Raw genomic sequence first — 16,108 nt, 5'->3', positions numbered from 1 at the left:
TTGCCTTGAGCTTTTTTGCACAGCAAAAGCTCGGTTTGGGCCCTGGGTGAGAAGCTGATTAAAATGCCTGCCCAGCAGATAACATGCAGCTGGAACTATCTTAAACTTCAAGGCTATTCCTGCTCCACTCCTGACCACATGTCTCTGTATTTAGAGAAATAGATTAGATTAGTACACAGACTCAGTGTTCCTACTTTATACATTTTTATCTTTAATTTGTATGCTCAGCTAGGTCTGTTTCTAATTTAGGGCTTAACATGTTTATCTTACAAAATTTTTGTAACCATCTATTCTTGTAGACAGAATTAGCTAAGAGTCCTTACCTTTGGGGAGCCTAGAAACCTCAATGAATGAACTGTACACATAATTCTTTAACCAAGGACAACTATTTGCTGTAACAATAAATACTGATGTGGATTTCACTCAGGCCCTCACAGCTCACAGGAATGCTGGAGGACCTCTGAGTCCCCCATCACATTAAACTGCACGCTGTCTCTGTCTCTGTCTCTGTTATTTCTCTGTCTCTATTATTTCCAAATTTCTTATGACGATCCTGCCTGGGACCTGTTTTGTTGGGAGAGTAACTAACTCCCAGCACTGTCTCTTCCCACTCGACTTTGACTTGACAACAAGTTCCATGAAGTCAGAAATTTTTAACTGCCCTGTTCACTGCTGAAACTCCAGAATTCAAAAGAGGACCAGTATAGAGTAGGTACTCTACAGAATGTGCCTCAAATCACTACTGTGTCATGAATACCTGCCGTACACACATCATCAGAGAACTCAAAATGCACCCACTACAATCATAATCCAAACCCACACTAATCATACAGTGGTGAGAGGCATGCTGCACACTTTGCAAAATGCATTCCAAGAGGCCTGGCACTTTGGGAGGCCAAGGCAGGAAGATCGCTTGAGGCCAGGAGTTCAACTCTAGCCCGAGCAACACACATAACAAGACCCCCAAAAAAGAAGAAGAAAGAAAGAAAAAAAGAAAAATTATCTGGGTGTGGTGGGGTGCACCTGTAGTCCCAACTACTTGGGAGGCTGAGGCAGGAGGATCATTTAAGCCTAAAAGTTTGTGGTAGCAGTGAGCTATGATGACACCACTGTACTCTAGCCTGGGCAACAGAGTGAGACCCTATTTCAAAATGCATTCCAAGCACAACTGGAGTTGATTTTGTATTTATTATTATCCACCTTATTAAGTCTGCATTAAATGGGAAGTACGAATGAAGAATTCTGCACCTGAACACTCATCTGGGACCTGCTGCTGTGGAAACACTTCATGTAAACAAAGCCCAAGCTCTTAATGTGATGACAACTAACCTTTTGGAAAATTAGGTGAGGAAAAACTGGTTACTAAAAAATAAATGCAAAACATGGCTATGAGAAGATTAAATCCTATCATAGTTTAAACAAATACACTAACTAGAATTCACATATTCTGTGTTGGTATTGAGGCCACATCCCAAAGACCCAATGTTTTCATGTTGCTAAATTGTCACTAAAAAATAATTATCCTTATCTTTTGCAGGCAAAACCAAGAAAGGCCATGAGCTGGTCCTGAGTATATGCACAACGCCTCTTCACCAATGGGTCTGCCAGTCTAGCCTTAACAAGATATCTCAGCAAGATGATGCCAAAGGAAGTCCATTGCCTCCCATGACCTAGACTTAACAAGAAGCTGGGCAACAAATGAGGTACAATCCCTGGCAACAAAATGAATATATAAAAAGGAGTTTTAGCAAAATAAAGCCAGCAAGGAAAGAGGAAAGCTGTCGTCAATGTTTGGCTCTGAGAGGGTGCCTTGTGGGAGCACCAAATTGACCCATCTGGGTACATGCCATCAGAAACCATCAACCTCAGGAAAATTCCATAAAAATCAAATCCTGGCAGCACATCTCTTATCCCCCATCATAAATGCATTCACCTCCACATCCAGCAATAGGAGAGGAATGAAACAAAAAAAATTTTTCATTCAATTGTATGATGGACTATTAGGATACCATAAAAGTTTGCTTATCAATTTTATATTTTTTAACGAGAAAATATTTATGAAATACTCTTTAAGTAAAAGAAGATATAAACTTGTATAACCTATATCACTAAACTATGTCTAAAGACTTGCAGTGAAAAAAAAAAGACCTGCAGAGAAAAAGACTGTCAAAAAGTACCAGCTATGCCACTGAATTGTATACTTAAAATGGTTAAAATGTTAGCAGGGCATGGAGGCACATGCGTGTAGAGCCAGTGACTCAGGAGGCTGAGGTGGGAGGATCACTTGAGCCCAAGAGTTTGAGCCCAGTGTGAGCAATATACTAAGACTCTGTGTCAAAAAAAGGTGAAAATGGGAAATTCCATGTTATGTGTATTTTACTACACACATACATACAAACTGAAAAAAAGTACCAGCTACTCACAGGGCCATGGCTGCCTGCCCCCTTTCCAAGGCTGCCTGCCCCTTTCCAAGGCCCCATAGTCACTGCATAAGAAACCTTGAATGCCTTGAACTCCCATAGCTCATGTGTGAAAGAAACTTGATACAGGTTTCTCAAATATGACAACAATCCTAAAAATTGAAAGGACATATGGTGAGTTGTGAAGCTGAAAGAAACTACGTTGTCACTAACAGGAATGACTGTGACCCTTCTGTTCTCTCTACAGAAAGTTGTAATATTGCTATCATAGAAAGAGGTGGTAAAAATGCTGCCCCAAAATGTAAGGGAGCCAGGACTTGTGGCTCATGTCTGTAGTCCCAGGTACTCAGGGGGCTGAGGCAAGGGGAATGCATGAGCCCAGGAGTTCCAGAACAGTATGGGAAACATAGTGAGACCCCCATGTCTTAAAAAAAACAAAAACAGAAACAGAAAAAAGTATTACTGTTGTAGTATTTGTCTACTTTTTAAAATGTGTAACTTTTTGTGATTTTTTTCTATCTAAATAAGCATTCTAAATAAGCATTTTTCTATCTAAATAACAAGCATTCACTTTCTCACCTAATTCTGTTTTCATAATTGTAAATTCTTTTGTTTAAAGATGACATTTATAATTAGATGTATAATTATAAATTATAAAGTATATGTATTTATATTATTTTATATAAACTTCAGAAACCATAAAACTTGGATCTGCCCTGTACTAGATGGTAAGATTATTATTCCCTTCTTTTTAATTTTCTGAATGTTTCAAACTTCTTGAAATATTCTCAAACTCTGAGCATATGTTATCTTTATAATTGGGAGAAAAAATATGTAGGGAGTGTGGAGAAATTCACTGAAACTGATATAAAATTGCAAATGGCTGCCCAGCTCTTGAAAGTTTTAAATCCATCTACAAACAAACACTGAACCAGCCCACACCGCATGCTTAGAGCTTCACTCCGCGATGAAGGAAGACCCTGGAAGATGGACCACACATACACAAGTGAGGGTAACAACCCCAACACACACTGTCCTTAAGGTGTATACAAGGTGCTAGAAGGTCAGAGGAGGATATGACCAACTCCTCAACCTTCAATGACAATGGGACATGACTGTGCCGGAAATGAGAGCTCCTGTTCATTGAGCACTTACTGTTTATACAGCTCCTTTCTTCTACAACTCTGTGGAGTAAATACTGTGATTATCGTCCTTACAGATGGGTGCATTGAGGCCTGCCTCATTACAGAAAAACAACAGGTACCTGAGATGAAAGAATCACTGCTAGAATGTGGGAATCACAGTCCTAATCTCAAAGGTGCTGCAGCCTGGCTGGCTGGGAGGGTCACTCCCATGCCACAGCAGGAGATGGACCTGCCAAAGGAGGAGGACCAGAGTGACAAAACACAAAAGTTCTCTATCAACTTGATAGACTCCTGGGCTACAACACTAGGTGTTCGTTTTTGCCCTCAATAACATTTTATTCTGGTTTTAATAAAGAAAGAAACCACAGGTTGTAAGTGGAAATGATTTCATGAAAAGTCATGCTATAATTCATGCAGATCCTTCCCCCAAAAGCTAAGGGGCAAATAAAACAGTAGATTCTGTTCCAAAACTCTGGACAAGCTTTTCCATAAGAAACACAGTGGCCTCTCAGCTGCTTTTCCTCTCTTGAACTACCAGCACTGACCACACTGCCCCATCTCTTTGTCTCATCAGACCAGATTTCTGGAATGACAAAATAGAGGGTCCCAAGATCAAGGGGGACAAGGGAGAAGGAGCTTTCAGCCTACCTAGAAATATGTTCATCAGAGTAACCTGCTAGCATTACACAGAATTTTAGCAATTTCAAAAAGCTTCTTCTAGCTAAAGCAATTACTGATTCTAAGGTGTCAAATGTCCCCTTTATAACAATATAAAATTTTCTTGTAAATAGCTAAATGTATTCTATACACACCCCAAGAATTTTCCTTAAAAACTCAGTTACCCCTCTTTTTTGTTTTTCTTTGAGACACGGTCTTGCTCTTCCCCCAGCTAGGGTGAAGTGGCCTCATCACAGCTCATGGCAACCTCAAATTCCTGGGCTCAAGTGATCCTCCTGCCTCAGCCTCTCCAGTAGCTGGGACTACAGGGGCGTACCACACCTGGCTAATTTTTCTATTTTTTGTAGAGACAGAGTCTCACTATGCTGCTCAGGCTGGTCTTGAACCACTGGGCTCAAGTGATCCTCTTGCTTCGGCCTCCCAAAGTGCTAGGATTACAGGTGTGAGCCACCACGCCTGAACCAGTTACTCCTCTTTTAAGGGCAATTCTCCATCTCTGGTCTCTTCTTCCTTGGTGCAGAGTTATGATTCCTACCACCCAGTAGGAAACATACATAACTGGAACACACAGAAGTGACCCTCTTAGACTACGGCCAAAATTGTTTAGAGGTCTCAGTCTATGAGGGATTTTGCTACTTCAAATCATGGTTCTCCATGTGCCAATAAATAATGGCCCATTAGCTTCAGACAAGATTATATGCTCCCTGCCTGTGGTCAATGTTTACCCTGTTGGGCCTGTTGCCAAACCCAAATGACACAGAAACTAATCCTCTGAAACAAAGGGTGCCAAAAAATGTTCAGTCTTCATGAACAGCCACAGAACCAAGGCAGCTCCAACCTGCCCAGGCCAGCACCCCCAAGTGCCACACCTGCTGGAAGGCGGACCAAAGCGTGCCCTATGCTGCACCAGGTCCTGTGTGCCCCTTGGGCCCCTAGGAGGACTGTGTCCTCTGGGTCCTCTCAACACTCGACTCAGGCAAACACTCCCCTCAAGGGTCTGCAAAGTATCCTAGGTTCACAGCATCATTCTGGAAGCTTTTATCACTCAACCACTCTGCCTAAGTGCAGTCAGTGTTCTTCTAGGAAAAGAATGAGACACAACTGTGAGAAAATTCCTGAGACCGCACCAGTCACAGCACTATGTCCTAATATAGAGCCGCTTGCCAATTATCCTTCACAAGTCCCAAGATTTCTTTCCCAATTAAGGAACAGCAAAATATTTTTAAAATTTCTTTGGGGAAATCAATATCAACCACACTCATAGTTCCAAAGCAAAAGTCCCTTCAGAATCACCTGGCTTGTGAGGAGGGCAAGTAGCTTAAGTCAACCAAGATGGTATTTGAGGTGTCTTTAAAACAGTGTTGCCAAAAAAATTAAAAAAGATGGCATTTGAGGACCCCAGCAGTGAAAGCCAACAGGGCACTTCTACTTTTGACATCCTAACCACTCTTTTGGGTCATAACAAGGAGCTTAAGTTATTTTGAAAGTAAAAACACTCTTTGAGAGTGAGATAAATCATTCTGGGGGTGGGGGCTGTCCCCTTCTTTCCCAGGTTTCACCTGCCCCAGGCCTGTTTGCCACACCCATTAGTTTTTCAGCCCCAGTCTAAATCTATCAGCTGCCACTGGTACTCCTGCAAAGTCTAACCTCTCAAATGCCCCAGGATCCTGTACACCAAACTCACAGTCCTCCTCTGGCCTTTTCCAGTGTAAATGCAACAACCTGACTACCCCATAAGGTCCTCATGCATGAGACCCTGGCAAGTTGCTGTGTATCAGTTCCACATGGCCCAGCACAGATTCTACCAAGGTCAAGGGCAGCCCAAAGGACTTGGAGAAGACACACTTGTATCCTCACACTCAGACAGGAACATAAAGCAAGAAACACCCCAAACCAGCTGGGCATGGGGGTTCACACCCATACTCCCAGAGCTTTGGGAAGCTGAGGAAGGAGGATTGCTTGAGCCCTGAAGTTTGAGATCAGCCTGGGCAACAGAGCTAGACCCCATCTCCACACAAAAAAATAAAAAAATTAGCTGGGCGAGGTGGTACATGCCTGTAATCCTAGCTCCTTGGTAGGCAGAGGCAGGAGGATCACTTGAGCCCAGGAGTTCAAAGTTGCAGTGAGCTATGAATGCACCACTGCACTCTAGTCTGGTTGACAGAGTGAGACCCTGTCTCAGAAAAAAAAAAAAAAAAAAAAACCCCACCCAAGCCCTTCAGTAGTGGGTCTATAACCAACTCAGCTATCTCTCCCTGAGAGGCATTCACCTCAGAGAACATATACTGTTCAAGGAATGACACCTTTCACTGCCTTACATGTAAAACTTCTATTTATAATAGCAAAAACATTGAAAATGTTAAATAAGAATTAACTAAATTAAGAAGGCAGTAATTTCAGCAATGTACTAATAGGTGGTTTAAACAAGTTATTGGTGGCCGGGGGCGGTGGCTCATGCCTATAATCCTGGCACTCCGGGAGGCCGGGGTGGGCAGATCGTTTGAGCTCAGGAATTCATGACCAGCCTGAGCAAGAGTGAGACCCTGTCTCTACTAAAAATAGAAAGAAATTAGCTGGACAACTAAAAATAAGCTGGCATGGTGGCGCATGCCTGTAGTCCCAGCTACTCGGGAGGCTGAGGCAGGAGGATTGCTTGAGCCCAGGAGTTTGAGGTTGCTGTGAGCTAGGCTGATGCCACGGCACTCTAGTCCAGGCAACAGAGTGAGATTCTGCCTCAAAAATAAATAAATAAAAATAAAAAATAAAGTTATTGGTGAATATTATTCCTATTAGGTTGCTCAAACTCATAAAAACACACAGTCTGGTCAAGACTACATCCAGCCCTCCTCTTCCTTTGTTAAGTAACTCTGGGCAAATTCTCAAGGAAACAGTGACTTTGTTCAGCAAAGAGCCAAGAGAGGTCTTGTAGAGCCAAGCAGGTCTGCACACTTCCATAGAGGACCCCATAAAAGCAGACAAATTACGAACTTTGCGGAGATTTAACATCACCCCCAGCTCATGAGAGGAGAGGAAGGAACCATGGCACAGCACAGTCCATAGACACTAAGTTTAAAGTACATCTAAACAAATGGGCATCAGAGTGAAAGCTTACAGGCTTGGAGTTAGGTTAGTCCCAAGACAAATGTTGTTGCAGTCTCAGCAATAACATCAAATTTGTGTAGAAATGGGATCTCAATCAGAGACTGGGGCAGGTAAGTATCTGGGTAGGGAGAAGGGTTACACTGAAAATGCATGTCCAATGTTAGTTTTATACTTACAAAACAAAAATAGTCTATTACTCTTTAAAACAAGCACTGAAGGGGGATGGCAAGATTTTCATGTTTCCCCAGACAGCTGAGACAAGCTTACATACCCCACGGGGCACCTCCTTTCTGAGTGTGCAGTTGTAGTTAGGAAGGCCTGTTGGCTCTGAAGCAGCCCCAACTAAAAGAGGAATACAAGGATCAAGACAAGGAGCCCTGGTGGATGGACTGTTCTGACAGGCATGGTTAAGGCAGAGTGTATGGGAGCTTGGGACACAGCACCCCAGGGCCAGCCCAGGCAAGGTGGCAGCTGCCCACAAACCCAGCCTTGTGAGATCTAGCCCAGGTATCAACTGAGCACATTCTCACAAACTAATTGCAGAAACAGCAACATAAGAGCCAGGTGTTCTAGCTTCCTGGTCTGTAACACACTTTATTCCATTAAAAGAAAAGTTTTATTCTTCCTTAGGCTTGGGATTAGACATTCAATTTCTAAAACATGTATGAATGCCTCAAGTAAGGTAGAGGGATACACAGAGAAAACAACACTAAATGATCTCCCACTTTGACCAATTACCAGTGTCAGTTATATACACTCACAAGAAGAGTTAAGCAAAACCCAGCAATGCAAAGAAAGCTTTGTGAATGCTCCATCACAGAATAGGCCCAGGCTGATTCCAGCTGCCCAACGGGGCTTGGACAGTAGGTACTGGAATGCCATCTCCAAGTCACAAGGGTTCAAGAAAACCTAAAGCCCAAGATCCTTCAGTCCAGAATAGGATGAAACACTTCTGATCACCTCACCAAGAGGCCAGGAAGAAAATAGGAGAACACAAGTGAAGGAACCAACATAATCAGAGTCCCAGCACAGTAAGGATTCTATGAGCACAAGTTTTAACTGTTATTTTTTGTGGGTAGGGTGCTGTAGGTGCTGACCACATCGCTTCTGCAATAGTTACATTTCACGAACATTTAAAATGAAGGTGGGACTTGGCTTTTTTCCAGAGACAGGGTCTCACTCTGTTGCCCAGGCTGGAGTGCAGTGGCATGACCATAGCTCACTGTAAACCTAAACTCCTGGGCTCAAGCGATCATCCCCAAGTAGACAGGACTACAGGTATATGCCACCATGCCTAGCTAATGCTTTTTTTAAGAGACACAGTCTCAAACTCCAGGCCTCAAGCAATCCTCCCACCTCAGTCTCCCAGAGCGCTGGGATTACAGGCCTGAGCCACCAAACCTGACCAAGGCAGGACTTTTCTATTGTAACCCATTTGTGTTTTACTACCTGTTCTGACCTAGAGATCACATTTAGGAGCTACCATCCTTCTTACCATTCCAGCCTGAACTAACTGGCATCTTGGTGGCATAAAGAACAAAGCTCTTTCTTGTTAGTGTAATATTAAAACTTGTGGCCACCATATTCTGATAATGCCGGTGCTGTCAGCGGAAGAGTTATTACTTGCTTTCCATAGCTTAATTCTTACTTATAAGGCTGAATTAGCATAACTTAAATTAGAAGAGAACCCTACAAATTAAAATATACATTAAAAAGCAAACATAAAACCATGCAAAAGATTGGAGAAAATATCTGAAAACGGAAATCTGAATCCAAGACGCACCTGAGCAGGATGTGGGCCATGGCACAACAAACTCTTGAGGAATAAGTAAAACTCCCCCCCCCCACCTGCCCATGCAGAAACCAGAAAAACGGCCATGTGCTACAACCTCCCCAATGACCACCTGCAGGGCATATTGCCACAAGTGACAATAGGGCCTGCTAGACAGCACTGACCTGCTTCCTCCCACCATCCTTCGGGCTAGACTCTGATTTAATGCCTCTAATACAGTGCAGTTTTGTCCTCTGAAACCTGCCAGGATAAGAGGAGTTTCAGAAAGACTGAGGAGCCAGTGGGGAGGTGGAGAGGGGGGAGAAAGGCTATACCAGGACAGGAAGGGGGCTATAGGATTTCTTTTGGGGTGAATTACATGGTATGTGAACTATATCTCAATAAAGCTGTTATTTTTTTTTCTTAAATCAACAAAGTAAAAGGGTCACACTGCAGAAATCACAATCAAACTGGGGTAAGGTTTCCAATGTCACATCTCCTATCACCAAGAGGTGAGGATGATGTACTCAAGAGGAGAGTACCAATTGGCTCCAAATGTAGCTATGGGAATAGCAAAGATTCATGTAGGCAAGTTGGAGTAGAACTAATTCAAAATGTGTTAAAAAGTACAACTGCTAAAGAAATATAGTATTTTAGGTAATAACTAAATATGTATGTATAATTAAAAATACTATGAGAGCCTGGGCGCAGTGGCTCACGCCTGCAATCCTAGCACTCTGGGAGGCTGAGGCAGGTGGATCATTTGAGCTCAGGAGTTCGAGACCAGCCTGAGCAAGAGCGAGACCTTGTCTCTACTAAAAATAGAAAGAAATTATATGGACAACTAAAAATATATACAGAAAAAATTAGTCGGGCGTGGTGGCGCATGCCTGTAGTCCCAGCTACTCGGGAGGCTGAGGCAGGAGGATCGCTTGAGCCCAGGAGTTTGAGGTTGCTGTGAGCTAGGCTGATGCCATGGCACTCTAGCCCAGGTAACAGAGCGAGACTCTGTCTCAAAAATATATATATATATATATATAATGAGAAATCCGACTTTATCAACATCTCTGTAAGTTTATACATTTGAATTGTGCCAAAAATTCTTCTTAAATTTTCTCCCTGGGAAATCAGGGGCTGCCTTATATTATTTGGGTATAAACAGTGCTTTACCTATTCTCAGTGCCTGTCTTCATCTGTAACCAGGTATATGGTACAACTAATTATCCACCATAAGGTGGAACCAAGATCAAACATCTAACCTACTGCCTAGCTTGTATGCTAAGCACTCCCCAAAGATAGGCTTTCCTTCTGAGTCCACTGTCCCAGAGTTCTCCCAAAAGAGTTCAATGGAAGAGGTAGGTCAGAAGGTAGACTCAGCAGTACAAGGGGATAAGACTATAAGCTTGCCCTTGTAGAAGGATGATGAAGAAAGAGGGCATCAATGCCAGGCAGAGGAATGGAGTGCCAAGAGACAATCCTGCTTAGTCTTTTAAATAAACGGACTTTTTTACTGATTATAAGTGTGATAAAATGACCATTATTAGTATGGGGGTCTCTTTTTCTTTTAGTATCCTAGACTCCATTCTCACATGCATTTTTCTTTACATAAATAAGATGAGGTTGTATGTGTTGTTTTGGCTTTTTTTCCCAGTAAAATCAGCTTTATGTTTCTCCCCTAACTTTATTTTCACTGTGATAAAATATACATAATGTAAAATCTGCCATTTTTATTTTTGGGTGTACAGATCAGTGGCATCAGTACATTCACATTGTTGTGCAATAATTACCACTATCCATCTCCACAACTTTTACATCTTCCCAAATTGAAGCTGTACCCATTAAATAATAACTCTTCACTCCCCTCTCCCCCAGCCTGACAACCACCATTCTACTTTCCGTCTATGCATCTGAGTACTCTAGGTAACTCATATACGTGAAATCATGCACTATTTGTCGTTTGTTTTGACATTTTGTCCTACTAAACTATATGCCTTCAGCATCTTTCCACATCTCTACGATTCCTTTTAAAGGCTGCATTATATTCACACATAATCACAATGTATTTATTGACTTCCCTACTGACAGTCATCTGTGCTATTTCTAATTTTTTAATTACAATTATAATGCAAACATGCATCCTTGTATCTGCTGTTGCACACTAAATTCCTGTAAGTGGAATTGCTAGGACAGAGCATATATTAAAAAGGTTGCACCCATTGTTTCACTCTGACCTATAATGCAGGTGAGCCACTGCAGGTTCTGGAGCAGGATGGTGACATTTTATGTCAGGAAAATTAACCAAGCAAAGAGAGTAGGGAAAGCTTGGTTTCACAGAGGTCCTGCAAATCACTACTATAGTGACATGTGTGGAGGGCCACTGGCAGTAGAAGTTGGCATTTACTGGGAGTCTTCTCTGCAACAGAAGCCTTCTTTGCACTATCTTATTTAAGAGGCAAAGAAATAACAATTCCTATACATATTACAAGCACATATGAAAAAGGAGGTTTTGAGAAAAGAAAAATTTCAAAACTTTGTAAGAAAAATTGCCACAGAAAGTTCTCAAGCTTCTTTGTTAGTTTCATCACAGAAATGTTTCAGGTAACTTAGCAGCCTCATGAATTTAATATTTGGTTATTCAGATGTCAAAACCAAAAGTAAAAGGAGAGAGGGCAGCATTGCCCTCACAGTCTTGAGCCTGGAAGTTTTCTGGAAGGAGATAATAGCAGGAGCATCCCAGCCAGAGCTGTAACGCACAGAAGGCCATCAGGATCAAGGCCAAGCTGATACCTCTCCATCATCCCCCAGCCTGGGCTTTCTTCTCTCATGGGCCTCTTCATCCAGGTGGAAAGGGGGAACATTCTCTGTCAGCCCTTAGTTCTGCAGTTCCCAAGGCACCAGAGCTACTGTCTCCAGACATTTGTTCCACCTGACATGACCTCTTTAATGTCACCACCCTACTCCATGGCACACTCAGCAGGACACAGGGTCCCCTGCCTTCTCCACTGTGCCCAGCCTAATGTTCTGCGCAGCCCACAGACACTCAGCCCACACAGGGGAATTAAGGAAAGAAAGGGGAAGGCAGAGAAACACATCTTGGTAGATGTCTAGATATAGAACATTGTTCTTAACCCTTGGGGGAATGACTAACTCCCTGGAGAATCTGAGAAATCTGTGAGCCTCTCTCCTGAAAACTGCATACCCTTGTTGAACTCTGCATATAACCTGGGGCAACCATGGATCTTATCTTCAGAACTGCTGATATAGGAAATAAAATTAGAGGGATGAGTCAGATATTAGGCCATCCCAAGACAGGACAAATATTAAGAAACTGTAAGGGGATGGTCAAGCACTCAAGAAATGTTCAGCAGATAGGTGGGAGCCTGTGGGACTGGAGCTTAAATGAACTGGGGATTAGCTACAAAGGGCCAAAGTCTCAATAACTGTGAACCTGCTGTGAGTAAAGGGTGCAACATTAGTGTGAGAGAAAGAGATCTGTAAAGAGACACAAAAGGCAGAACATCTACACTCTCCTGGAGGCCAACTCAGAATCTCCTCCAAGTTCTACACGGAAATCCAGGGTTCAGACCCTTCGGACCCTACATGACACAGAGGGAGAAGAAGGGTTTCATACTTTATGGCCCATTAGGGCCCTGACAGCTCTCAGAGTTCACAATTTGGGGTTCATTTTTTAACAAGCCATGGGAATTCCTTCTCAACTTCTTTACCAAACAAGAGAGAAGACTTCTTCAAATCCAGCCATCAGAGCCAAAAGGTCTAAAGCACAAGGAATTATCAGCAAAAGCCGGCATACAGGAAACTCTATAAGACAAACATCAGTTGCTTCAACAGATAAATTACAAGAAAAATAGAAGGAGCACATATAAATTTAAGGGACAAAAAAGTCATTTCTATCGAATGCAATGTGCAGACCTTATTTGGATCCTGACTAGAACAACATAACTGTTAAAAACTACTAATGAGAAAACTGGGAACATTTCAACATGATGTAATTGGATAAAAATTAAAGAATTATCATGTTTTTTTAGGCAGAATAATGGTATTGTAGATTCTGTGGTTATATCTTTATCTCTTAGATATACACTGAAATATTTATGGATAAAATAACACTTCTTGGATACGCTTCCTTTAAATTTAAGTTCTCTCTGTCTCTCTCTCTCTTTCTTAGGTGGGGCAATGAGGGAGGATGGGCAGAGTACAGATGAAACAAGACTGGCCAAGAGTTGGTAACTGAAGCTGGTGATGGGTGACAGACCCGAGCCAACAGTGCATCATCTTGGCAAAACTGTCTTTTCCTTTAAACTCTGACATGGACCCTAAATTCAATTTGGGGGGAAAAGGACATTTCCTTGTCATCATAACATACTGTAAAACACTACTGCTTACTACTTTTATTACATAGTAAGCAAATAGGCAAAAATATAATTTATTTAAAAAGCAAAAACATGTTATAAAATGTAATCACATGAGAGTAATCATCCTGCTTACTTTCTAATGTACAAAAATGTTTTCAATTTATTTAAGACAATTATTCGACTAGGTAAAATAATGTCACTTAAAGGGAAAATTCCTGGCCAGGCACAGTGGCTCACGCCTGTAATCCTAGCACTCTGGGAGGCAGAGGTGGGAGGATCGCTCGAGGTCAGGAGTTCGAGACCAGTCTGAGCAAGAGCGAGACCTTGTCTCTACTAAAAAAATAGAAAGAAATTAGCTGGACAACTAAAAATATATATATAGAAAAATATTAGCCGGGCATGGTGGCGCATGCCTGTAGTCCCAGCTACTCGGGAGGCTGGGGCAGTAGGATCGCTTGAGCCCAGGAGTTTGGGGTTGCTGTTAGCTAGGCTGAAGCCATGGCAATCACCTGGGTAACAGAGAGAGACTGTCTCAAAAAAAAAAAAAAAGAAGAAGAAGAAAGAAAAATGGAAAACTCTTCCCCAATGCATCTTGTTTATGAGCCAAACAATGGAAAATTTTCACCTCAGCAAGCTGGCCTCAGGGAGGCTAAGGCTCATCCCTGTTGCCTAGATACCAGTGACATCTCAGGAGCTTACAGAAGGCTCTGGCATCCGTCTTGCAAGGGAGACTGGCTAAGGTTCTTCAGTCAGTGGCTGCTCCTTCCTGGCACATTCCACTGCTCAGACAGATACAGGGCTGGTATACAGTGTACTTGTGTGTCACCTATGAAACTTCAAAGCACAAAAGAAGTCTATGACATCTGTTAAACTGGCTTCTACAACTACAGCAAGTCTAGCGCTAGTTTTCATCTGTTTGATTTCTAATGATGTCTGTGAATTCTAAAGTTACAAAGCAGGTAAACCTATCGGAATGACAGTTAACAGTTCAACTGACTTTTTCTCCAAATAAAAAGTTACTAGGCGATCAACTGGCCTATTATGCCAAATGTGATAAAATATTCATTTTGCCATCTCTAATTCTGATAGTGGCTAAAGTTAAAACACCACCACCCTGAAACTTCTCTTTAAATATTTAACACCAAGTTACAGGATGCAATTATACAAACACCATACCAACAACCTATGTAAATAAGCATCTTAGTTCACTTAAAATGTTACCTGGCTAAAAATGCAATTACAGCAAACATTTTAAATACTAGGATTCAACAAAATCACTGTAATCATGGTCCTTTATTTTTAAAATATCATAAAACTGGTGATCTGCAACATTTTTGTTACCACTTTTTGAAAGTTTCAGTACTTTTTCTTAAAGCTATTCAAGAAGATTTTATTTTGTTCTATGTACATTTTGCTACCAAAATGTTTAAATTTCAAGCCGTGACTAGCGGTTTCCCCAGGTATTTAAGAGCACTAGATTTTACTGGTTGCTACATTTTATTTCCAGCCATTTTTTCCTTTAGTGCACCTTTTTTGATATATGAGACCGAATAAAATCCTAAAATGAAACAAGTCATGAAGATGCAAAAGAAAAGGAGTCTGTAATCAAATGTAAAGAGTGGAAATACCCCTATAAAGAAGGGGTCTTCCGATCCATTTTAAGGCGTTTTTTACCAATAAGATTAGGTGTGTAGCTTTCCCCATCAAACACCAGCTGATAGGCCCAACGGGCATTCAACACTCAAAATGGCTGCACAGCTGCCGGCCCCAGGTAACAGTACCTGAGGCACTGGGCTAATCCCTCCACCCAAAGATCCAGGCAGACTCCCCTCAATAACCTGGGAGGTCGTGGCCGCCAATGACCTGGCGGCCCCTCAATGACATGGGAAATCTTGCCCCTACAAAGACCCGGGAGACCTCCTCAACGACCAGGTAAGATCCTGCCCCTCAAATCCGGAAGACCCCCTCCAACGACCGGGGAGGACTCTGTCTTCCCAAAACCAGGGGAGATCTTCACTCCCCAAGGATCTGAAGAAATAATGTCCCTCCCAAATGACCGAGGGAAATCTGGCTCCACAAAGACTCAAGACGACCTCCCCAATAATAATCGCGAGAGACCCTCTTCCCAAATAACCCGGGAGACACCAATGACCGGAGATCCTGACCCGACAACGGCCCGGAAAATTCCTTCCCCAAAGACCCTGGGGCAGCAGGGCCGGAGGCCCAGCGCGGCGGGCGTTACCTGCGGCCTCGGCCCGGTCCCGCAGCGCTTCCGTCCTATTGTTTCTCTCCCACCAAAATGGCGGTGGCCAGGCCGAGCCCCGCCCCCCACTCCTCGCCCCGGCCTCCCTCGCTATTGGCTCGCACCAGACGCTGCGAACGCGGACTGGGCTGCCTGAAAGGCGCTGTTGCTAGGGGGCTGGGATTCGCTGCGGCGGCTTCCGGAAGGGAGGTCAGATGGGCGAGGGTGTACACACCGGCTGCGGACCAGTGGGTGGACTTCAGGATGTGTGTTAAGAGTTGGGGGAATCAACCAACTGTCCTGGTTTCCCGGTATTGAGGGGTTTTCCAGGATGCGGAATTTCAGTGCTAACATCAAGACAGTTGTAGGCAAACTGG

General features: G+C 42.8%; 1 protein-coding gene across 4 annotated transcripts in view; it reads right to left on the bottom strand.

Annotated features, from left to right (window-relative positions):
• Positions 1 to 15,828, bottom strand: part of IP6K2 (inositol hexakisphosphate kinase 2) — a 29,905-nt gene extending 14,077 nt beyond the window's left edge. For 2 of the 4 annotated variants that reach the window (XM_045530292.1, XM_045530294.1), the window contains exon 1: positions 15,732 to 15,822. Coding sequence is in view for 2 of the 4 variants with exons in the window: in XM_045530291.1 (XP_045386247.1) it covers positions 14,115 to 14,149 (35 nt within the window). In the remaining 2 variants the exon portion in view is untranslated. Of the gene's footprint in view, positions 1 to 14,114; positions 14,324 to 15,731 lie in introns of all 4 variants that reach the window. The other 2 variants (XM_045530291.1, XM_045530293.1) reach the window with 2 other exon arrangements.
• Positions 15,829 to 16,108: the final 280 nt, after the last annotated feature.

This window comes from Lemur catta, chromosome 18 (assembly GCF_020740605.2).
Source record: "Lemur catta isolate mLemCat1 chromosome 18, mLemCat1.pri, whole genome shotgun sequence".
NCBI lineage: Eukaryota > Metazoa > Chordata > Mammalia > Primates > Lemuridae > Lemur > Lemur catta.
This window is presented reverse-complemented; position numbering and strand designations above follow the sequence as displayed.